The 23771-nt window shown below is 41.9% G+C and overlaps 1 protein-coding gene across 4 annotated transcripts in view; it reads right to left on the bottom strand.

Annotated features, from left to right (window-relative positions):
* Positions 1-16971, bottom strand: part of RAB15 (RAB15, member RAS oncogene family) — a 28060-nt gene extending 11089 nt beyond the window's left edge. Inside the window, exons 1-2 of one of the 4 annotated variants that reach the window (XM_081963071.1) lie at positions 13650-13716; positions 13073-13332 (exon numbers count right to left, since the gene is read on the bottom strand). In XM_081963071.1, coding sequence (XP_081819197.1) covers positions 13073-13196 — 124 coding nt within the window. In that variant the 5' untranslated portion in view covers positions 13197-13332; positions 13650-13716. Of the gene's footprint in view, positions 1-1673; positions 1807-13072; positions 13333-13649; positions 13717-16924 lie in introns of those variants that run through there. The other 3 variants (XM_081963073.1, XM_081963074.1, XM_081963072.1) reach the window with 3 other exon arrangements.
* Positions 16972-23771: the final 6800 nt, after the last annotated feature.

The raw sequence follows: 23771 nt of genomic DNA, 5'->3' as shown, positions 1-23771 counted from the left end.
CTCAAAGTTACAATGGCACTGCAAAAAAGTGACATGACCGTTTTTCACATTTATGACTTGCAGCATCCCCATGGTCATATGATCAGAATTCAGGCAGTTAGCAACTGGCATGTATTTATGATGGTTGCAAAGTCCTAGGGTCATGTGATCACCTTTTGTGACCTTCTGACAAGCAAAGTCAATGGGGAAGCCATATTCACTTAACAACTGTGTTACCAACAACAACTGTAGTGATTCACTTAACAACCATGGCAAGAAAGATGGGGTAAAAACTCACTTAACAACTGCCTGGTTTAGCAATGTGGTGCTGGTGACCATGGTGGAACGAAGAGACAGCAAATGAATTGGCTTCTCAGAATTCCTCTCTGGACAAGGAGAGGCCTTGTGATCACCCACAAGTGCTCATGTAGTAATTCCCCATGAGGAGACTGGAAGATAGCAGTCTTCAGTGGGTTAGACCCTGGGAGCTGAGGTATCACCATCTTCGCTCTAACTGCAGTTGGCACTTTTAAAAGAACACTGGATTTACACACTCCCTTAATCATTTCTGGAAATTGCTTGTTACAGGTTTTTCTTTTTTCTTATACAGTATTAAGAAACTTCAAAGTGGCAAGTTTCACTATATTAGATTCACTTCAATCCTCCGCAACAGAATATTTTTGGGTGGAGCAATGTTTCACCTGTAAATGACTTTTTCAGTTTCAATCGCAATAATACATGCACGAACATCCGCTTTAAACTCAATGTAAATTGTTCTAAACTTGACTGTAAAAAATATGATTTCTGTAATCAAGTTGTCAAAGTTTGGAATGCCCTACCTGATTCAGTTGTCTCAGCTACAAATTTTCATAGTTTCAGTCACAAATTCACTTCCGTGGACCTTACTTCATACTTAAGTGGTCAGTAAAGGGGCCATGCACAAGTACACTGATGTGCCTATCGTCCCTGTCATTATATTTTTATTCTTATTCTTGTTCTCATTTTTGTTTGACAAATTGCAATAAATAAAATATAAATAAATATAGTACAAATAATAAATCAAGAGATTACTTGGATAACTCTCCATATTTCCTATTCTGTAAGACATTCCAGTACAATTGGTATTTTTCTCTATATGTTTTTTCACAAACCCCCATTGTTTGAGCAATTGACCTACCTGTATACAAAACTAACTCCATGCTGTATTTATACTCAGACATACAGTTTAAGTCAATATTGAGATGACGCAATCTAGCCTTTATCCTTTAAATTTTCTCCTAGTTAACAACACACAGGCCAATCTATTCTTGGACTTCCTAGTACTTGTAATATCGGTGAGCATTCCATAACCCCTCAGCAGCAGAGCCAATAATTCATTTCAGTCGACTAAAGATGAAATTCTCATAAGTAATATTTGCTGTTAAAAGATTGAAGCCTATGTTACGTTTCAAGGGCTTCATTTGACATTGATTCTATCAATCTCAATCAAAGAACTTGGTAACAGAAGTAACAGAAAGGCATGAAAATGTTAAGTGCCTTAACATTCTCCTAAGGGACTACTCACAAATACAAACAAGTAATATGAAGAAAATAATAATGGATAGTGTAGAAATTCAATCGGTACTCCCTCTCTGTCTCTAAATTGTTAAGCATATAAACCGGCAGGATATAAATCTCCCCTATTGAATTTTTACCTGGCAGGCAGCTTCTAAAGTCACCCAGGAAAAGATAAATTCTCAATAAACCTTTAAGGATTGCTCAAAACTGCCCTACAGGCTGAGAAAGGATATCTGGGTTGCTGTTTCAGGCATGTTTCCAAACATTCCTCAGGCCTGCATCTTCTTTTGCTTGTAGTGCAAAATGTAGAAGTGTAGGGATCCTGAAGGAAAGGAATTTGGTTTGTAACCCTTTATTCAGCCTTCATGCTAGCTGTAGCATAAGAAACTGTGTAGAAGTTAAAATCCAGAAACAGGACCGTAATGCAGCAAGACTTTTAACATTCTAAGTAGAGAAGGACACTGGGTCACGAGTGCTTTGCCAACTTTAATCATGAAATGTCCAATTAAATCTCTGGATGCCTTTACAGCATTAAGTTATAAGGACTGATGTGCCATTTGGATGAAGTCATTTCTGGTAACTATCGTTTATTTATTTAGCCACCCATCTCATCCAGGTGACTCCGGGTGGCTTACAATTCTAAAACTATAAAAGAATTAAAACAATTAAAAAGAACAAATCAATAAAAACATCCAAAGAATCTACCTACCATTTTAATTTGTCATAACTAGGCACCGAATGGGAAAAAATCAATAGAATTCAATTTACTGGAAGATGACAAGTTTGGTTGATTAGGCTAAATAACAGCAACATTAGAAGAGAATATTTGTAGCTCATGGTTGAGCTATGGTGCTCAGAGAGCACCAAAGGCCCCGATATCTACATTCATCAGAAGAATTTTCTTATTGAAGATTAAATATATTGTGTTAGGAAATCATACAGGCCTTTGATGGTGACTCACAAATTGCCTTAGTATGAACAAAGTGTTTCATACTCCAAAACTCTTATTTTGCTATCTTTCCACAGTTGTCCAAATTTCATTATTTTCATTATCAGGACACAAATGAGGATTCTGGTCTTATGTCACTGAGCGGCAGAACAAGATCATTTTGTAAATGGCTCATTGGGGAAGAAATTGTATCTGCATGAATGGCAAGTTCTTATTGCAGAAGTTATCCATACTTATAAGCTACCTGGCCAAAGTCATCTGTGATCAGTTTTACATTCTAACCAGGTCCTTGGAGCAGAACAGGCTTTTCAAGACAGGCAACATGATTGCAATTTTACCCCTTGTGATTCTGCTAATCTTCCATCTCAGCAATTCAGGAAAATTGAAAAGTGGGGCCTGAAAGTCTAGCCAGGCAATAATCTTCTCTACTTTTTCAGCTGAGAGAAACTCTGCACTATATATGGTGTTTTTCCCCCCAATAGAGATACCCATTCCCAAGCTGGAGCCCTGCATATGGACTTCAACCCTTGTAATGCTGATCCAATTATATTGGACTATTCTAGCTCCATTATGGCAGGGGTCCCCAACCCCTGGACCACAGCCTGTTCAGAACAGAGCCATGGTCTGTTCAGAGCCGGGGCTTGGAAGTGGCAGGTGAGCGCATACATGCATGCAGCTCAGTGGTGCAATTCGGCCGGTTCTATCCGGTTTAGGCAAACGGGTAGCGGCGGTGGTGGGAGGCTCTGCCCACCCGCCTGGAAATCATCATGTCCCATTTTTGATGCTCTGTGCATGCGTGGAAGGTCCTACGCATGCACGGAGGTGGCACATGCAAGTGCGACCAGTGCGTGCGAGCGCTCACATTTGTGAACCGGTAGTGAAGATAAGTTGATTTCATCCTTGATGCAGCTCCATTTGCGCATGTGATGGTCATGCTTGACTTCTGGTCATGGAAATGGAGCAGTGTACAGGCACATATGGACAACCACTGCTTATGCAGAACCATCCCCTCTCCCGCCCCCGGTTTGGTCCGCAAAGCCGGAAAGGTTGGGGACTGCTGCATTACGGAGCACATTATTACCATACCTAGAGATCATCAGTATTAGGATGCTACTAGATGGAGAGACATATCAATGTAAAAATGTGGATAGCATTATGAGCAATCTGGCAAGAGTTTGTTTTGCTGCAAGCCTACAAAAGCAGTATCGAAGTACATTTTTCTATCCTGGTTAAATAGTTTTTTTAAAAAAGAAAGAAAAATGAATGAGTCAAGACTACACACATATCAGAATGTCTCATGGCAGTTTAAAGACAATTATTATGGTATCATTTTTTTGCAGACCACAGTTTATCATAAAGGGAAGTGACATTTATTTATTCTGCTCTTACTATAATAATTTACAATAGCAGCTTAGAAAAATCCTTGGTGAATATAGAATGACATCTACCATGGCACAGAAGATTCTACAAAATATTATTATTTCTATGCAACACTTGGGGGGGAAATAATCTTACAGTACAAGTAAGTAAAACATAAAGAAAGGCAAGGTAGCCATAAGCAAGAGGGAAGAACAGGTATCTAAACCACTGTCATAGTTGTAAAATTTTCTGATTTACGATTGGCATGACCAAATAAAGTTGGCTTTTTCAATACAAGATTGGCATTTAATTCATATCAATTTCCTTCTCTAGAGATGCAAGTTGTGATATACCCTCATGGTACACTTTTTTCCAAGAAAGTCATTAGACTAGAGTCACATATGCCTCATGAATGAGGAAATTTCCAAAATGTTTGCAAATCCAATTCTTTCCAATGTAGTTTTTTGTCCTAGTCTACCAGCTAAATTTTCGCAATCTATCTCAATTCAAGGCAAAATGTGGCCTTTGATTATGAAAACTTTCTGTTTTTCATTAGACTTTTAATGACTTTATTATCTAAACTCATACTTCTTTCATTGTAATTCTGGATTATATCTAAAGGAAGTAGAGATACAGTAAGTTAGGATATAAATAGATACTTCTGATGATGGAAGTGGAATGTACTGGGGATTCTGGATGGCACTTGGGACAACACACCATTAAGATGAGTGTATGTATGGGTAAGAGGGATTGATTTAGCATTCGATAGAGCTAGGTTTCACATCAATGAATAGTGGATGGGTAGTAGATGAAGTGAGGGGTGAAAGATGATCATGGCCACAGAAATGTGGCCCTGTAAATAAGTGGAGAAGAATAAGGTAGCACTCAGAAGAATAAGAGCATTGAAAGAAGGGAAGGGAGAAGAGAAAGTGGAAGGAAGAACTGGCCTGTGAGATGGTGTCAGAAAACTGATAATACAAGTGAAGACCAATGGAGAGGAAGAATTCCAGCATTGACATGACCTCATCTAGTGTGAGATCTTGAAACTGTAGATGTCCTTATGCAGTTGTTTCATGGAAAGTCAATAGCAAGAGATTGGGCTTGATGAGTCAATTTATGAAAGGCTAGAAGGCTTCTGTGTCAATCTGCTGTGAAAGGAGAACCAGTAGGATAGGTGAATGCAGGGCACCAAAAGAAGGGAATAAATAGGCTCTAAACTGTAGACACATAAGAGCAGAGGGACACTCAGGAGGCCACTGATAACTGAGGTGGTTGTCTCTCTCCCCCACTTTAATTGGTTGGTCTGCCAGGAAGCTTGTGCTGCTGATCTGTTTCTGTGCCATAAGACAAGAGAAAGAGACTTAAGGCTATTTCATAGGTGAAAAACACACAGCAGGGAAGTTGGAACAACCCACCCCCCCGCAATATACAATGGGGTGAAAGGAAGAGAGATTCCGCCCACACCAGGAGTCCTAGTTGAACTGGGAAAACAAAATGTGCCTCCATGCTCCATTGCCTCCATGCCAGATTCATGTTCTGTCTGGCAGATTTGTGCAACTGAGAAAGTGTATGTATCTGGATTGGGAGATAACTAAGCATTAGCCATCAATCAACCCTTCAAAGAACTGATCCTCCCATTTCTCAATTTAGCCATCTTAGACAAATCTCCAACCTATTTTTTGGGGGGGAGGGGGGAATTAGAGAACCTGTTACAATTTCAGTTGTATAGGGTTCTGGAGGAAATGGATTTCTAGATTATTCTCTTATGAATTTTAAGCCCAAGTCTAGGATGGAAATAGCATGGGTCATCCTGAAAGATGATCTTTTCTTGAGATGGAGGGAATCTAACTCTCTGTGAGATACCTGTTATCATAGATTAGGGTATCGTCCTGGTGTTTCTGTGAGGATTACAATACAATACAATACAATACAATAGTAGAGTTGGAAGGGACCTTGGAGGTCTTCTAGTCCAACCCCCTGCCTAGGCAGGAAACCCTATACCGTTTCAGACAAATAGCTATCCAACATCTTCTTAAATACTTCCAGTGTTGGGGCATTCACAACTTCTGGAGGCAAGCTGTTCCACTGATTAATTGTTCTCACTGTCAGGAAATTTCTCCTCAGTTCTAAGTTGCTTCTCTCCTTGATTAGTTTCCACCCATTGCTTCTTGTTCTACCCTCAGGTGCTTTGGAGAATAGTTTGACTCCCTCTTCTTTGTGGCAACCTCTGAGATATTGGAATAATGCTATCATGTCTCCCCTAGTCCTTCTTTCTCTTAAGCTAAACATACCCAGTTCCTGCAACCGTTCTTCATATGTTTTAGTCTCCAGTCCCCTAATCATCTTTGTTGCTCTTCTCTGCACTCTTTCTAGAGTCTCCACATCTTTTTTACATCGTGGCGACCAGAACTGAATGCAGTATTCCAAGTGTGGCCTTACCAAGGCATTATAAAGTGGTATTAACACTTCACGTGATCTTGATTCTATCCCTCTGTTGATGCAGCCTAGAACTGTGTTGGCTTTTTTGGCAGCTGCTGCACACTGCTGGCTCATATTTAAATGGTTGTCCACTAGGACTCCAAGATCCCTTTCACAGTTACTACTACTGAGTAAGGTATCACCTATACTGTACCTGTGCATTCCGTTTTTGTTGCCTAAATGTAGAACCTTACTCTTTTCACCATTGAATTTCATTTTATTAGATAGTGCCCAATGTTCAAGTTTGTCAAGATCCTTCTGTATCTTAAGCCTATCTTCTGGAGTGTTGGCTATTCCTGCCAGCTTGGTATCATCTGCAAGTTTGATGAGTTCCCCATTTATTCCCTCATCCAAATCATTGATGAAGATGTTGAAGAGTACTGGGCCTAAAACAGAGCCTTGGGGTACTCCACTGCATACTTCCCTCCATGTAGATGCAGTTCCATTGAGAACTACACGTTGAGTGCGGTTGGTCAGCCAGTTACCAATCCATCTGGTGGTGATGCTGTCTAACCCACATTCTTCTACTTTATCTAGTAGTAGGTTATGGTCTACCTTATCAAAAGCCTTACTGAAGTCCAAGTAAACTATATCAACGGCATTCCTCTGGTCCACTAATTTTGTCACATTATCAAAGAATGCAATAAGATTAGTCTGGCATGATCTGTTTTTGACAAATCCATGTTGGCTTTTGGCTATTACTTTGTTTGCTTCTAGGTGTTCGCAAATTCGTTGCTTGATTATTTTTTCCAGAATCTTTCCTGGTATTGAGGTTAGGCTGATAGGTCTGTAGTTTCCTGGATCTAATTTTTTCCCTTTTTTGAAGATGGGAACCACATCAGCTCTTTTCCAGTCCTCTGGTAGTTCCCCGGTGTTCCAGGATCTCTGAAAGATATAATTCAGTGGTTCTGAGATCTCGTCTGCTAGTTCCTTCAGAACTCTGGGGTGTAATCCATCCGGTCCTGGTGATTTGAACTCATCTAGGGTAGACAGGTGCTCACTTACCATTTTCTTCCCTATTTCAATTTGTGTTCCTAATTTTGTGGTGCTGCTTTTGATAGGTTGGACTGTTTTATCCCTTTGTGTAAAGACAGATGCAAAACATGAGTTAAATAGTTCTGCTTTCTCCCTGTTGCTTGTCACCTTCTTGCCACTTTCTCCTAGCAATGGACCAATTGTTTCCTTAACTTTTTTCTTGTTTTTAACATGTTGGAAGAAGCTTTTTTTGTTAATTTTTACTTTTGTGGCAAGCCTTTCTTCATTGTGAGCCTTAGCTTTCCTCACTTCATCTTTACAGGCTCGGGCTATTTGCTGATATTCTGCCTTAGTTATGTCCCCCTCCTTCCACTTTTTATACTTACTTTTTTTGTCTTTCAGTTTGTCAGATAGTTGTTTATGCAGCCATGCTGGTTTCTTTTGGGAGCTGTTGTTTTTCTTCTTCATTGGTATTGTGTTAGACTGGGCTTTTCTAATCTCATTTTTCAAAATTTCCCAAGCTTCTTGAGTTGTTTTCCCCTCGAGGATTCTCATCCATGGAATTTTTCCCAAGCTCTCTCTAAGTTTATTGAAATTAGCTTTCTTAAAGTCCAAGACTCTAGTTTGACTTTGTTCTACTACTTGTGTTTGGATAATGTTGAATTCCAATATTGCATGGTCACTTGCCCCCAGGGTTCCTATGGCTTCAACACCTTCTATCATTTCCTCTCTGTTAGTGAGAATTAAGTCCAGTATGGCTGATCCCCTTGTTTCCTTCTCTACTTTTTGGAAAACAAAGTTGTCTGCTAGGTTTGTTAGGAACCTGTTGGATCTTCCACTTGGTGCAGAGTTTGTTTCCCAGTTGATGTCAGGGTAGTTAAAATCTCCCATTACTATTGTGGTGTGCTTCCTACATACCTTAGTTAGCTGACTAGCAAAAAGTTCATCTTCTTCCTCTGCTTGGTTGGGTGGCCTGTAGTATAGACCTATGGCAATGTCATTTCCCCCACAACCTTTAATATTGACCCAAATGCATTCAAGATAGTTCTCATTATTGTTGTGCTCTATTTCTGTAGAGACATAGTTATTTCTTATATATAGTGCAACTCCACCTCCTCTTTTAGAGGAATTGTTCTGTGGTGGCCCCCGTCTTTCTTTAGTGAGTGGTTTCAGTCTGTATATTAGGAAGAATGATGATCTAATGGTTGCCCTATCCATACTATTCCACATCTTTATAAAATTGCTGATGAAATTCTGGTGCTTCATAACTCTGGGATGAAGTATCATTAAGTAGCCTGATGATACTGAATGATACAGATACATCTCACAGCCAAGGTTGCTATGGAAATCCTGGTGCCTGTAGGTCCAGATAGGTCAAAACAAGCTCATATTAAATTCCTCCGTTGTTCAAATTGTTCTTTGGTGGTGCCAGATCTCGCTTTTCAGGGATTATACCTCGTAAAATGCAGATCTGTAATATGGGTTGATTGATGGAATAGTGAAATAACAGATCTGTCTATTATTTTTTTACAAGTTAACTAGTGAAACCATAAAAGATGTGCACTCAGCGGGAGAGACAAAGAAAGAGGAGTCTGCCAGTTGGAGGATTTGGTGCATCTGCTTCAGACAGAACATCTGTCTGCCATCATCATAGCTGAAAGTGAAAGAAGCAGCTGAAATCAAGAAACAGGTTTTTTAAAACCAAATTCATTGGTTTTCTTACCTAAGTGCAGCATCTTATTCTGTTCATATTATACTTTCTCACTCTATTGCTTGAAGTACAGACTTTAATTTTCTATGCTTCAAATGTATTGTAAAGAAATAGAAAGCAAGGAGAATTTCATCTAGTACCGTGATGGCGAACCTATGGCACGCGTGCCACAAGTGGCACGCGGAGCCATTTGTCAGGGCACGCGAGGCGTTGCCCTGTCAGCTGGCCAGCGCGCATGCGCGCGCTGGCCAGCTGAGTTCACCTTTTTAAAAGCTATTTTTCGCCTCTCCAGAGGCTTTATAGGAGCCTGGGGAGGGCGAAAAGAGCCTCCCCCACCCCCCCCAGAGGCTTCAGGGATCATCCCTGAAGCCTTCGGAACGCTTAAAACCACCCTCCGAGCAAACCGGAGTGACTTCCAGTTTGCTCGGAGGGTGGTTTTAAGCGCTCCGAAGGCTTCAGGGTAGCCTCTGGACAGTCCCTGAAGCCTGCGGAGGGCCTCCGGGGGGTCGGGGGAGGCTCTTTTCGCCCTCCCCAGGCTCCTATAAAGCCCCTGGAGCATGGGGAGGGCAAAAAAAACATGTAAAATGGGGGGGTTGCGCGTTTTGCGCGCATGCGCACTGGGGGGGTCACGCGTTGCATTATGGGTACGGCACGCCCGCACTCGACCCCCCTGCGCTCCCCCCACTTGTGGCACGCGAGCCAAAAAAGGTTCGCCATCACTGATCTAGTACTATGGTTACATTACTTACAATAATGTATAATTGGAATGTATACATTCTTACTATCCAGAAAGTTAAATACAGAATTATTTAGCTTAAGGGTTTATCAAGGAAAGAGTAACCAATATGCCATCAATTTCAGGACACTCCTTAGTGACTTTAACACCTCCATAAATCTATTACTCTTTTAGTTGTAATAAAGAGATATTCAGTGCACATATCATGTTGAGATATGGCTTGCTTATCCATTAGCTCAGTGGTTCTCAATCTTCACCACGGACCCTTTAAATACCCTTTGTGACCACTGGATCATGACTACCAATCATCAAGAAATAACTCAAGATTTAAATCATTTCTCCAATGATTTGCAGACCTCCTGTGACAAAACTGTGCCCCTCATCCCCAGACCACAGGTTGAGAACCACTGCATTATTCTTGTTATGCACTTTAAACAGAGCTGAAAAGGGAATATGTCTTTTAAAAATTGAGTTTTCATATTTTTTTTAGCATCCAATTGCAGCAATGCGAGGAAGAGTTTGGATTTTAAAGTAGTAAGTTGACTTTTGAGTGCTGAAAAATGCTGCTGTATTTTGCTTGGAGGTATGTATTTTAACTCAATGTCTATATACATTTCTAAATACATACATACATTTATACATACTAAGGATTATATCAATCACTCCTTGTTCTCTTAATAATAATAATAATAATATATTTATTTCTTAGCCGCGCCCTCTCCCGAAGGACTCGGGGCGGCGTACAACAAAACATTCGAAATAAATATGTAAACAAAACAAACATATAACAAGGTACACTAAAACATACATACATATATATAAGGAGGAGATCGATTAATAAAAACAATTAAAATACTGTATTTAAAACCCCTAGAAATTAAATGTAATTAAAATACCCAGTTAAAAACCCGTCAGGAGCGATATGGTTAAATCAAAGTTGAGCCAGGCCAGCTGCTTGGAATAGGTGGGTCTTAAGCTTAATACGGAAGGAGCGGAGGTCAGAGGTATTCCTAATATCCGGAGGGAGGTCATTCCACAGGGCTGGGCCCGCCACAGAGAAGGCTCTACTCCTAGGCGCCGCCCCACGACATTGTCTAGCGGACGGCACCTGGAGGAGCCCCTCTCTGTGCGAGCGAATTGGTCGCAGGGATGTATGGGGCAGAATACGATCCCGCAGAATACGATCTTGTCGCACAGTCTTTAACTTCCCTGTCCCTTACAGAGCTGAAAAAAATGACAGACTGTAATGCTGAGTATTTTGGCAAATAGAAAACTCTGACTGTATTCTGCTATGCCCTGAACATGCCAGATATAAGATTCAGGTTCTTTCCAAATGTTTAATCGCAGAAGCTCTCACAATTCAGGAAACACATGTCCAAAGCTTCTGAGGTCATTGGTTGCCTATATCCAGCACTTATGAACAAGCAAAAGTTTTATGCAAAGGAAGCTCCTTGGCTTCCTTTGGTTAAAACTCCATTAGAAGTCTCACAAACCATAACTATCTAGATCAGAGGTCTCCAACCCCTGGGCCATGGCCCATTCAAAACTAGGCTGTGCAAGTGGTAAGTGTGCGTGCCAAAGCCTTCATTTGTGCAAGTGGCAGGCGCACATGCCTGCTGCTTGCACAAATATAGCTGTTAGTGCATGCATCTGATGCTCTCATGGAACCATCCCCTCCCCCCTCAAGCCAGACCGCCAAGCGGGAAAGTTTGGGGAATGCTGATCTAGATGAACGACCTAGTGACTGAAGGTTTTAGCTGGAACGCTACAATCACTGTTATCTTTAGATGTGATTACTACAATGTTTCCCTGAAAATAAAACCTCCCCGGATAATAAGACCAATAGGGCTTTTGAGCGCATGCGCTAAAATAACCCCTCCCCCAAAAATAACCCCTCTCCGAAAATATTGCAACACAGCAGCAGCCATAAGGTGACCACGCTCGCTGCCTTCTGCACCGCAAAAATAATAAGACCTCCCCAAAAATAAGGCCAAGCGCTTATTTGGGAGGTCAAAAGAAAATAAGACTAGTCTTATTTTGGGGAAAATATGGTAGTAGACCCTTCCATTTCTTCATACCTCTGTCACTATGTTATCATGTTGAGAAAAGATGGAAGCACTGGGGTCTCATGTAGCAAACCAGCTTCTACTCACGGACTTCCAATGATGGCTAATCAACCGAAATCATTATTCCTCACAATTTACAGTGACTTCTACTGATATGTCTATGAACACTTTCAACAACCACGGCGAGAGGCCAACCAGCAGCATTCAGACCTCTGACAGGAGCTACCTGTTCCTTTCCTGGAACTTTTCTGCTTCAGAAAGAGAAAGAAGGCTATCAGAAAGGCAGAAAATACCACCACTTGTAGCTCTCACAGGATCCAGTTTCCTTCCTTTTTGGTTCATATACAGTATGTCAACCCCCCAACCCCCAAGCAAAACAGCCCTGAAGAAATGCAGTCTTCAATAGAACAGCCCCCCCCCCCCAGTAATGATTCAAGTAAGCAGTCTTTTCAAAAGAAACACCCCAAAAACTCTCGAAAAGGGGGGCTTCTTTCCCCCTTTCAACATAACTATCTCAATGAAAGTCGATAAGCAAATCGCTATTTTCTGTTGCTTTGTTTCTCCCCCTCCTCCTCCCCCACCTCCGCCTTCCACATGACTCATGGATGTATGCCTTTCCTCATGCTTTTACAACACTGACGTCGCGTTTATTTTCACCTTAGAGGTGAGCTGGCATTACTGCACCCAAGAGCAGCAGTACCAGCAGCCGCCCGTAACTCAAGATCCAGGTCGCTGATTGACTTAAAAAAACGGACTCCCTGCAATTGAAGGCACCCCTAGCAAGGTCCGGCATGGAGGCAGCATCGAACAGGTATAATAATCGGAACCTCAGGCACCGGGAAAGGACTGGGGAGACGGCTTGGTTGGTTTGTTTTTTTCACTCTCCTAAAAGTGGCGGGCGGCTCTGCCCCGGGTGCCGGATTCCCAGGTTTGAAGTCCCCCCCCCCCCTTTCCCCGTTCCAGGTTATGAGAAGCGGCGGTGCAGATACACTCGCGGCTTAACCCTCGCCAAAGGCGCAGTGGCTTGCCGTGAGTTGCCCCTTATGAGATCCCTAGAAGAAGGGATAAGGTCCAGCCTCAACCATCGCCCGTCATCTAGAGAAGGCATATTGCACGGCGAATAAGCGGCCCAGGAACCCTCCCGCTCAGCCCTCCGGATGCCTTTGTCTGCTGCTGGACGGAGGTAGCGGAGAGGCTACCGAGTCCCGTCCAGCCGGGATGTCCCCCTTCTTTCTCTACCCCCCCTCCGCGCCACCCAGTACCGATGGTGGAGATGTGCGAAGGGTGGAACTCGTTGTCGGTGAAGCGGCACAACAAGCAGGTCTTGCCCACGCCGGAGTCCCCGATGAGCAGCAGGCGAAAGAGCACGTCGTATTGCTTGGCCATGGCGGGGCGGGAGGGGGGCCCGGTCGGGCTTCAGCCCCGCGCTGCGCCGGCTGCCATCCCAGCCGAGGGCCTCCCGCTCCCGGCGTCTCTTGGTCTGGGGCGGCGGTAGCCCCAGAGGCGAGCGGGAAAGCAGGCGCTGCAGGAAGAGGGGGGAGGAGGGAGAGGAGGTGAGAGAGCACGAGCAATAGCGCCTCTTCGATCACTTAGGATCCACCAGCTAGGAGGAAATCCGAAGAATAGGGGGGGGGAATTGGAGGCGGGTGGTCGTGTCGCCGCCGCCAGCAGAAAAACCACCTCTCCTCCAAGCGCGGCTCTCGGGGTGGAGTGGAAGGCAGCTACAGCAGCTGCTGCTGCTCCTATTGGAGAGTGGAGGTGACACAAGAACCCACGCAGGGAGCGCTTCGGGCGCGCGGAACCGAGACCCCCCTCCCGCTCGCCTCCCCTCCCGCGCACCCGGCTTCGAGATCCGGCGATTTGCCCCGCGTGCTGACGACCGGCGAAAAAGGCGGGGAATGAAGGGAGGCGGAGACCGAGAACCTTCAAGTGGGCGGAGTTTTATGCCGCTGGCTGCCTCAAATTGAAGATTCTCATTCTCAAATTGAGAATGGCCACCGTGGGTAACGGTGGCTGTATCTCAACGGTATTACGCGGTCTTTCAAAAGGCAACAGGGCTATGTCCCCCACCCCCTTGAGGAAGAAGAAAAAGACGTTTCTCATGCAAGAAGCTTCATCAGTTCTGGATGGGTGGGGGAGTCAAGGAAGTATTAGTTCTGACATCTTGGGGTGGTGTTTGGAAGGATTATATGTCTTTGCAATCATCTGGTAGTTACACACGTTATCTAAGAGCCATTGAAGCCACTTCGGAATTTATATGTGCCAACAAGAGTGGTACTATATGTAACGGCCATTGTTATCTCACTCAAGATACTGTTGTAGTCAAGCCAAAGTTTGCTCCTTTTGGGCAAAACAACTTTTTTGAAGAAGTACTAAGCACGGTGCTTAAAATTGTGGCAATGGTGGGGGTTTAAATTTTTGCTAGAAGGTTAAGACTGCTTGAAATCCATTAACTTGGCCACTGTTGGAAATATAAACCTATATTTGGTAGACTCAATTCTATTTAATAGATTATGATTATATTTTCTATGCAGTAAGTGCTGATGAACAGTTGTTCAAAACATTGGGGGGTTGATATTAATACTCTGACATATGTATTAATTTTAGATAATGCCAACAGGGATTTATTGTCCCTGGAACTGGAAATTGATTGGGTTCATGACCAGCTTAACTATTGTTGACTGGATAAACCAAAATTAGCTAGCTTCACACAACATGCTAAGGCAAACCATGTTATTACTTGTCCTGCTATATGAACTTAGCCAATATCCCTCAGCCTACCTCAACAGATTATCTGAAATAATTATAAAAGGAAAAATGAGTGGGAGAGAGGCAAGCTTGCTGCCTTAAGCTTCTGGAAGACTGGCAGGATGTAAACTAAGTATATAAAATATATATTTAAGGATGAATAAGATCTCAAGTGATGACCTAAAACCACCTAGCTGGTATGTCAAGCTTTCTTTAGGCATTTTTTCAGAGTAGAAAGCAATTACATTTTAAGTGTCAATGAACTACAGCATTCAGTACTGTACTTAAGGAAGTTTCATTTTGAGATTTAATAGATTTTTGCCTCTCTCCTTCTAGAAAGTAGCCTGAATTACTTCCCTTCAGATTTATTTAATAGTCTCCCCCCCACCTTTAAAATAAAATAAAGAGGTTCATATCCTGCTCTCGTTACAACAAACTTGGAGCAATTACATTCTTAATTCTAGTAACAAGTTTGAAATCAGATATACAATCAGATAGTACAGGTAGCTGCCAATTTACAACCATTCATTTAGTAACCATTTGAAGTTGGCACTGAAAAAAGTGGCTTATGATCATTTTTCACAGTCGCAACCATTGCAACATCCCTGTGGCCACCCGATGAAAAAGATGCTTGTTAACTACCATGTATTTATTACTTTTGCAGTGTCCTGGCATCATGGGATCACATTTTGCGATCTTCTGACAAGCAATGTCAATTGGGAAGCCAGATTCACTTAACCATATTTCTAACTTAACAATTGCAGTGATTCACTTAATTATGCCAAGAAAAGTCATAAAATGGGGCAAAACTCACTTAACAATTTTATTGCTTAGCACAATTTTGAGCTCAACTATGATTGTTAAGTTGAGGAGTACCAGTGTAAGAAATTGATTCCCACCCAAATAACAAAATAATAATCCAAATAAAAATAATTATCTTCTTACAAGAAGAAAACAGCACAGCAGATCTAAAACCTCCTTTAAAAGCAACATTTGAAAGGCCAAAGGGTTTGGGGCCAACCTAAATTTGGAGAGAATGTTGTTCCAGAGAAAATAGTAGTGGTGGGGTTGACCAGCCCTTGTGGTCCCTGCAGATGACGCTTCTGGTACAGGCCAGAGAGATTTTCCTTCAAGAGTAAATGGTCCCACAGATACCCAGGTCCTGAACCATTTAGGTCTTCAAAAGTTAACACCTTGAATTACACCTGAAAATCTACTAGTAGTAACAAATGATGAGCTGTGGTGGCACAGTGGTTAGAGTGCAGTTTTGCAGGCTACTTCTGCTGCCTGCTGGCTGCCTGCAATTTGGCAGTTTGAATCTCACCAGGCCCAAGGTTGACTCATCCTTCCATCCTTCTGAGGTGGATAAAATGTGGACCCAGATTGTTGGGGGCAATAGGCTGACTTTGTAAACTGCTTAAAGGGGGCTGTAAAGCACTGTGAAGCGGTATATAAGTCTAAATCAGCGGTTCTCAACCTGTGGGTTGGGACCCCTTTGGGGGTCAAATGACCTTTTCACAGGGGTCGCCTAAGACCATCAGAAAACACATAGTTTCGATGGTCTTAGGAACCGAGACACCAATTTGATGGTTGGGGGTCACCACAACATGTGGAACTGTATTAAGGGGCCGCAGCATTGAGAAGGTTGAGAACCACTGGTTTAAATGCTATTGCTAAATGCTAAATACAGCAATTAAAGTACAAGTAATCCTCAAATTATTATCACAATTGAGGCCAAAATTTCTGTTGCTAAGCGAGATGGTTGTTACGTCAGTTTTACCCATTTCATGATCTTTCTTGTCACAGTTATGTGAATCACTATAGTTCTTAAATTAGTAATATAGTTGTTCAGTGAATCTGCTTTTCCCATTGACTTTGCTTGTCAGAAGATGATGATAGGACCCTAGGACACCATAAGCATGAGTCAGTTGCTAAGTGTCTGACTATGGGGATGCTGCAATGGTTGCAAATGTGGAAAATGATCTTACGTTATCTTTTTCAGTGTCGTTCTGTAACTTACAAATGAATTGTTATAAGTCGCCAACTACCTGTAGTGGACAAATAGTGTCTCTAGCTACTTCAGCTGCAGATATCTCTACCATATTTAGCCTCTGGGTCTTCAAGGGACATTCCAAATAGAGCACATTGCAATTGTCCTAACAAGAGGTGACCAAGTCATGAGTGATAGTGAGGATTGCCTTCTGAACTCACAAAGGTTGTAACTGATGCATGATATTTCCTAGCCTCTGTTGCCACCATGCTTCAAACTTGGACTGATACACAGGGACCTCCAAATCAGTTCTACGTGGAGAAGGACAATCCTATCCACAACCAAAGATCAGACGGTTTCTGAGCCCAAAACTTACCAATTTGATTGGTCTTGACTGCTCTCTGCTCCTCTTCCTCTGCAACCGGAACTGATACTTCAGAAAAGAGAACCACAATAAAACAGTCCTTGAAGGTGGTTCAGAAAGATATTATTACTTTCACTATCTTGATCTCAGGAATGGATTCATACAACATGCTAAATCAAAATCAAATCAAATTAGTACACAGTATTTATAAATTAAATTAGTAATTGTTTTGTTCTGAAAGTGCTGAATACTACAATCTACATTGGAAGATTGTGGCATTGATGATGTTACATAGTTTGGATAATGAAACGTCTGCAAGAAAACAAGCCCAGAGAGCACCAAGGACCCCTCATGTCCACTCTGACCTACAAATATTCTCCCTTATTAGTAATTTTTTAAAATTAAGACACTGCAACACTTAGCAAATGTAACACATTTTGTTCTGTTTATCATAGAACAAGTTGAACAATAGACCCATACTTCTCAGTCCTAAAGGTGTGCTTTTTTCAAAAATTCCAAGGGCAGCTTTTTTCAAAAGGCAACTGAACTGGTTGCCACGATGTAAAAAAGATGTGGAGACTCTAGAAGGAGTGCAGAGAAGAGCAACAAAGATGATTAGGGGACTGGAGACTAAAACATATGAAGAACGGTTGCAGGAACTAGGTATGTCTAGCTTAAGAGAAAGAAGGACTAGGGGAGACATGATAGCAGTGTTCCAATATCTCAGGGGTTGCCACAAAGAAGAGGGAATCCAAGGCACCTGAGGGTAGAACAAGAAGCAATGGGTGGAAACTAATCAAGGAGAGAAGCAACTTAGAACTGAGGAGAAACTTCCTGACAGAACAATTAATCAGTGGAACAGCTTGCCTCCAGAAGTTGTGAATGCCCCAACACTGGAAGTCTTTAAGAAGATGTTGGATAGCCATCTGTCTGAAATGGTATAGGGTTTCCTGCCTAGGCAGGGGGTTGGACTAGAAGACCTCCAAGGTCCCTTCCAACTCTACTATTGTATTGTATTGTATTGAACTTTCATTGTTTTTCTTTGAAGACGTTTCACTTCAGTATATATAATTCTCAGTATATAATTTATGATAAGAGCTGTACATTAAATGCCACACAAGTAAATCTACATATTAGCAATGTACAATGCAAGTGACTAAACACTGTCGTAATCCTTAAATAAGGATAGATGACTGATCCGTAACTCTGAAAATGTAGTTAGGGTTTACAGTATGCACAGTATAATTCTGGGGAATTATATTGTGAAATAATCCCCTTTCAAATGGTGCTTATTTATAACTAAGCATGCTTATAATGGAAATCACAATAATTACAACAGGACCAGTGTAAGGACTTCCATTCTGGATAGGAAACTCCTTAATCACACACAGGTATGCTCCTCCTTTGAATCTAACTAACTTGTGGTGTTGCTATGGTAAATTTCTATGATAGCAATCTCACTTCCATTGCAAACAGGAGATGCTCAGTATATAAAGACCTTATGTATCTTCTGGATCATCATTTAACATTGTCTCTGCATCATGACAGGAAATTTAGAGAGAACCAGTTCATTGTGATTCATAGGCTGCTGAACAAGACATCCCATTCCTACGAGGCTATTTTGTTATTTCTGAATGACACATGTCAGACAGACAAAGAGTAATCAGAGTGGCTAAAATATACAATAAAGATCCTGGCCACCTAGAAAACGGGGGTTGGTGCAAATGACAGGGCGCGTCCAACGACCACGGTCTCCCAACCGACTACAAGTTCTTTGTCTGTCCTCGCACCCACCCCTCCCTACGACCGTTGGTATAACAAAGCCCTCTATTGGAACGTTATTTTCCCTCCTCCCCTCCCCTCCGCTCACTTCCCTCCTCTCCACACCTGTTCGCCTGGCTCTAACCTCACTCCTGGCCTGTATAACCCTCCCCCCCACCCTGGAGCCCCCTAAAACATTTAAAAAACATTTAATTAAAAAACCCCTAATTCCCCGCTTCCTCCACCTCTCTGGGTTAATGAACCCGTCGTCAAGGTGGGCCCTGGATAGGGCAGGGGGCCATACCTGCGAGAGGGGGGACTCTCGCAGCTGTAACAGGTCTGACCTCAAATAAATAGCGATCTTCTGGCTGCGACAGGGCTAAGCTCGTAACAGGGTGTTATACTGCTGGCATAAGTTTGACTAAATGCTAACTAAATTCCCGGCCCTCGGGATGGCAAAGAGGGCCGGCAGCATCCCTGCCCCGTCGAGGAGCCCCCGTAATCAAAGGGAGCTCAGAGGTAGACCGCCATTCCTCCTAGGAAGCTCCTCCTCCATTCCTGGCCCCCCAAAGGCAAAAACAATCCCAATACATCATGATACGGCCTGCAATGCAATCAGGTTTGACACCCCTGACCTAGTTGAATTGTCATCTTTGTCGCAAGATGTACTAACTGAAATAAATCATAATTCTGATTTACTTCCTACATAATTTCGTCAGTTTGTAGACTCTCGCAGCTGTAACAGGTCTGACCTCAAATAAATAGCGATCTTCTGGCTGCGACAGGGCTAAGCTCGTAACAGGGTGTTATACTGCTGGCATAAGTTAGCAAGTTAAAAGTCAGGGTTCCATATGAAAGAGGGAAACAGATGTCCATAGTCCACATCCCCAATACATCATGATACGGCCTGCAATGCAATCAGGTTTGACACCCCTGACCTAGTTGAATTGTCATCTTTGTCGCAAGATGTACTAACTGAAATAAATCATAATTCTGATTTACTTCCTACATAATTTCGTCAGTTTGTAGACTCTCGCAGCTGTAACAGGTCTGACCTCAAATAAATAGCGATCTTCTGGCTGCGACAGGGCTAAGCTCGTAACAGGGTGTTATACTGCTGGCATAAGTTAGCAAGTTAAAAGTCAGGGTTCCATATGAAAGAGGGAAACAGATGTCCATAGTCCACATCCTGGATGGAAAGGATGGTAAACCAGTCTGCGGTCTGTAGATAGGAGCTAGAAAGCAGTTCGTAAAAGGCGATAGGGCAGAGATCCCAGTTAGAGTAAGTGAGTAAGCGGGGGGGGGGGGCAGATTGACAGTGAAGGGCAGGGTAAAGAAGTCAGAAAAGCTCAGAAAAGCTCAGGCGTAGACCCTCATCCTCATCCTCTCATCTCCATGGCCCATCTCCGTTCCGGCCGGCCTCACATCTTCCTGTTGGTCTTCCAGCGGCCTCCAGCGGCCTCCGGCGCCTTGGGCCTCGCTCCACCCTCTTGCGGCTCTCGTACGGCCCTCGCCGACTTCCCATTGATCTAAAGGCTCACCACGGCTGGGAAAATGGCGTTCGGTGTTTCTTGTCGCCACGCCGCCGCCGCCGCCGCTCGGGTCGCTGGGTCAGGCGCCGTCGCCGCTTGGGTCGCTCGGGTCGTCCTCGCTGTTCCCTTAGCCATTTCTCCGCCGCTCCGCCGCTCAAGCTGCCGCTCAGACCATCCCTCCGCTGCTCGGGCCTTTGCTTCTAACTCCAACTCCATCTCCGGACGGTGCGTTCTCCTCTTTCTTCTTTCCTCCTAGCTGTCTGACCACCCTGGAGGACCAACTTGATCCCTGAAAAGAGCCAGGGTGGTTGCTAACTAAATTCCCGGCCCTCGGGATGGCAAAGAGGGCTGGCAGCATCCCTGCCCCGTCGAGGAGCCCCCGTAATCAAAGGGAGCTCAGAGGTAGACCGCCATTCCTCCTAGGAAGCTCCTCCTCCATTCCTGGCCCCCCAAAGGCAAAAACAATCCCAATACATCATGATACGGCCTGCAATGCAATCAGGTTTGACACCCCTGACCTAGTTGAATTGTCATCTTTGTCGCAAGATGTACTAACTGAAATAAATCATAATTCTGATTTACTTCCTACATAATTTCGTCAGTTTGTAGACCATCTGCCTATAGGCTCAGTACTATATATTGCCAAATCCCTATAGATTTTAAAATTATACATGAAAACACTCATAATATACTGAGGTTAGCATTGGTGAAAATATCTTACTTTGATTTTAAAAAACCAATCCTATTTTGCCAAATGATGTAAGAGTTAAATTTAGATGTAATAAAAATCATCCTATGATTCGTTTGTATATCCCATTCACATATAATGGATAGAACTTTTTTCACATTGAATAAAGGAGAATTTTGATAGTTATATGTCACAGTCAGGTAGTCATGAGTCTTCTGCAGCAAAAAATGACTTATGTGGTATCTTAACGTCTTACAAATTTATTACCACACTCCACATACCTCTGATCCCTTGGGTCATCACTTCAATGTATTTCCTTAATGCCTTCAACAATGGCAGAGTTTCTAATGTTCTTGCAAAGTTCTCAAACATTCATAGAAATATTCAGAGATATATCTACCTTGAAAATAGCCCATCTATGTATAACATAGTAAAACATCAAGAGTTGACCACAGGAAATATTTTATGACATTTGTATTATGTCATTAAATACTTTATGATAATTTTATGCTATATGTTTTATAAAATTTGCCAAATTTCAATTTCACAGAATATTAATGGATCTCTGATTTATGGATGAATTCTCTAAGTTAGCCCATTTGAAGTTCTGGTGTTCAAAGGGTTATGCCCTTTAAGGCATCAATTTGCCCAATTAAAAGTTGTAAAAAATTGCACAGGTGTGATTATGAAATGACTGTGGCAGCATTTTATTGACTTTTCTGGATTCAGAAATTAAAAATTTAAAAAGTCCAGTCACTTTGGTTAGCAAGATAGATGGCATATACATTTTATAATAAATATTTTTTTCAAAAAGAGTTGGGCCTGGTTAGTATTTGGTTAGGATACTACCGTAGTACTTGGCTAGAACACTGTAGGCTAAACTCAAAGTGAAAATAACCCAGAAATCATCTGTGATAATGCTGTTCTGTTCAGTTGCCAAGAAAATCAACTGGATTTATTCATGAAATGATCAGAAGTTGAGTGCAATTTGTAAACATTATACTACATAGGGAGTGTGTTTACTGATCACTAAAAAGTAGCAATTAGGCATGATACAAAATCATATCTACATATTATCAATATGTATTAAGAAATGCTTATCTCTGTTCAATATTTGATAAATGTTAAAGTGATGAATTTTAGTTCAAATATTTCTTGATACAACTGACCTTTGTAATTGGTTTTTCAAGTTTAGGCACATTTAAGTCAGTGTCATGGGGAAGTGAAAAATTTACTCACTGCCTGTAAGATACTGGTTTATCTGATGTCAGATGTGTATAAAAATGTCAATTTTGTCAAATGCAATGACATTTGAACACAAAGATAATTTTGGGGGATGAGCAAATACACCATTCTGTAACATTATGGTGAAAATTGTAGGTCTTGTAGTAATGCTGCCTGATTACATTTCCTTTCTAAAGATACCAGTTCAGGGTCTGGCATCTGCCATTTCTTCAATGAAAATTTCACTTCTCTGGAATTGTCTTGTCTTCTCTCTCTCTCTCTCTCTCTCTCTCTCTCTCTCTCTCTCTCTCCCTCCCTCCCTCCCTCCCTCCCTCCCTCCCTCTCCCTCTCTTTCTCTCTCTCTCTGGTTCTCTTGTTCATTTATCATTCCCACGTTGTGGTGTTGTGTTTTAGTTCCTCCATAAATTGCTTTCCAGCTCCAAATGCATTTTATGTTGGCTTTTAATGCTATTAGTGCTATGCTCCCCAGCATCTGTCCATTCATCTTTTCTTCTGGTATCCCTTATTGATTACATTTTGAAAAACAGACATATAAATATGAGCAATGTAAGCATTAAAACTCAACAAATAAGCAAGCTTCCTCATCCTTTTAATAACAGTACCTCAGTCTAGGTGAGCAGTTGTCTGCCATAGCATACATGAGCACAATCCATGTGTGTTGGACTATGTTTCCTTTCCTCCCTTATGTGTGGGAAGAATGGGAATTAAAGTCCAACATATCTGGAAGATACCAGGTTGAGGGAAGCAATCAAGGATAATAATATTAATATCAATATATTTTTAGTCCCTGTAAAGTCAGAAATATGAAATGCAGTTGTTATAACTCTGCTAAAATTATATTTCTATCAGTTTTGTCATTTCATTGGAACTCTGCTGCTTTCTTAGCTGTATCAAACAAGGTTATCCTATTCTGGAAAAAAAAAATCTTCCATCTTTATGAAATCATTCTCCTGGTCTCATCCTGCCTGAAAACAGGGAATAAGGTGAGCTTTAAAGAGCCATAAAAATGGAATTTTACAACTTGAACAAATGGATTTCTTCCCACGTGCCACCTGTCTAGGAAGGAGCTGTATTGCAAAGCAGCCTGCTTAAAGGTTTACAGAAGGCCTAATCTATTGAACATAATAGCTATGTGAGCAAAAGCATGTTAAATAACAATTAAATCCTAGATAATTTGGTTTTTTTTCTTCCTTCTTATAAATCAGCTTGTGGAAAGGGAAAACTATTTTTCTAATAAACTATTAAATGGACATACTCTATATTTATACTATACAACATAACCATAATTTGCTTGACTAGGGTGTTATGGTTAAACAAATATTTTCTTGGTTCATGCCACACTTCTAATTATAAGTTGTTATATACCATGCTGGCATAAAATATATTTATGAATTTTGCATCATACTCAATTAGATTTAACTGGTATAGTTGGCTGGGTTTCCTCAGCACACAAAACCAAAATAAAATAAACTATAGTAAAGCTTAGGATACTTGTAAAATCAAGCACACTACACCATAATGGTTTGTTTATGTGATGTGAGCCAGTATGACTTACTCAGGAAACAAACTCCATTCAATATTCTACAATGTAGAGCTACATCCCTTTTTCTAATCTAGCAAAAAAAAAAAAAAA

This window comes from Natrix helvetica (genome assembly GCF_964273705.1).
Source record: "Natrix helvetica genome assembly, chromosome: 1".
In the NCBI taxonomy this organism is placed as follows: domain Eukaryota; kingdom Metazoa; phylum Chordata; class Lepidosauria; order Squamata; family Natricidae; genus Natrix; species Natrix helvetica.
Note: the sequence above shows the minus strand (reverse complement) of the source record. Positions and strands in the feature narration are given on the sequence as shown.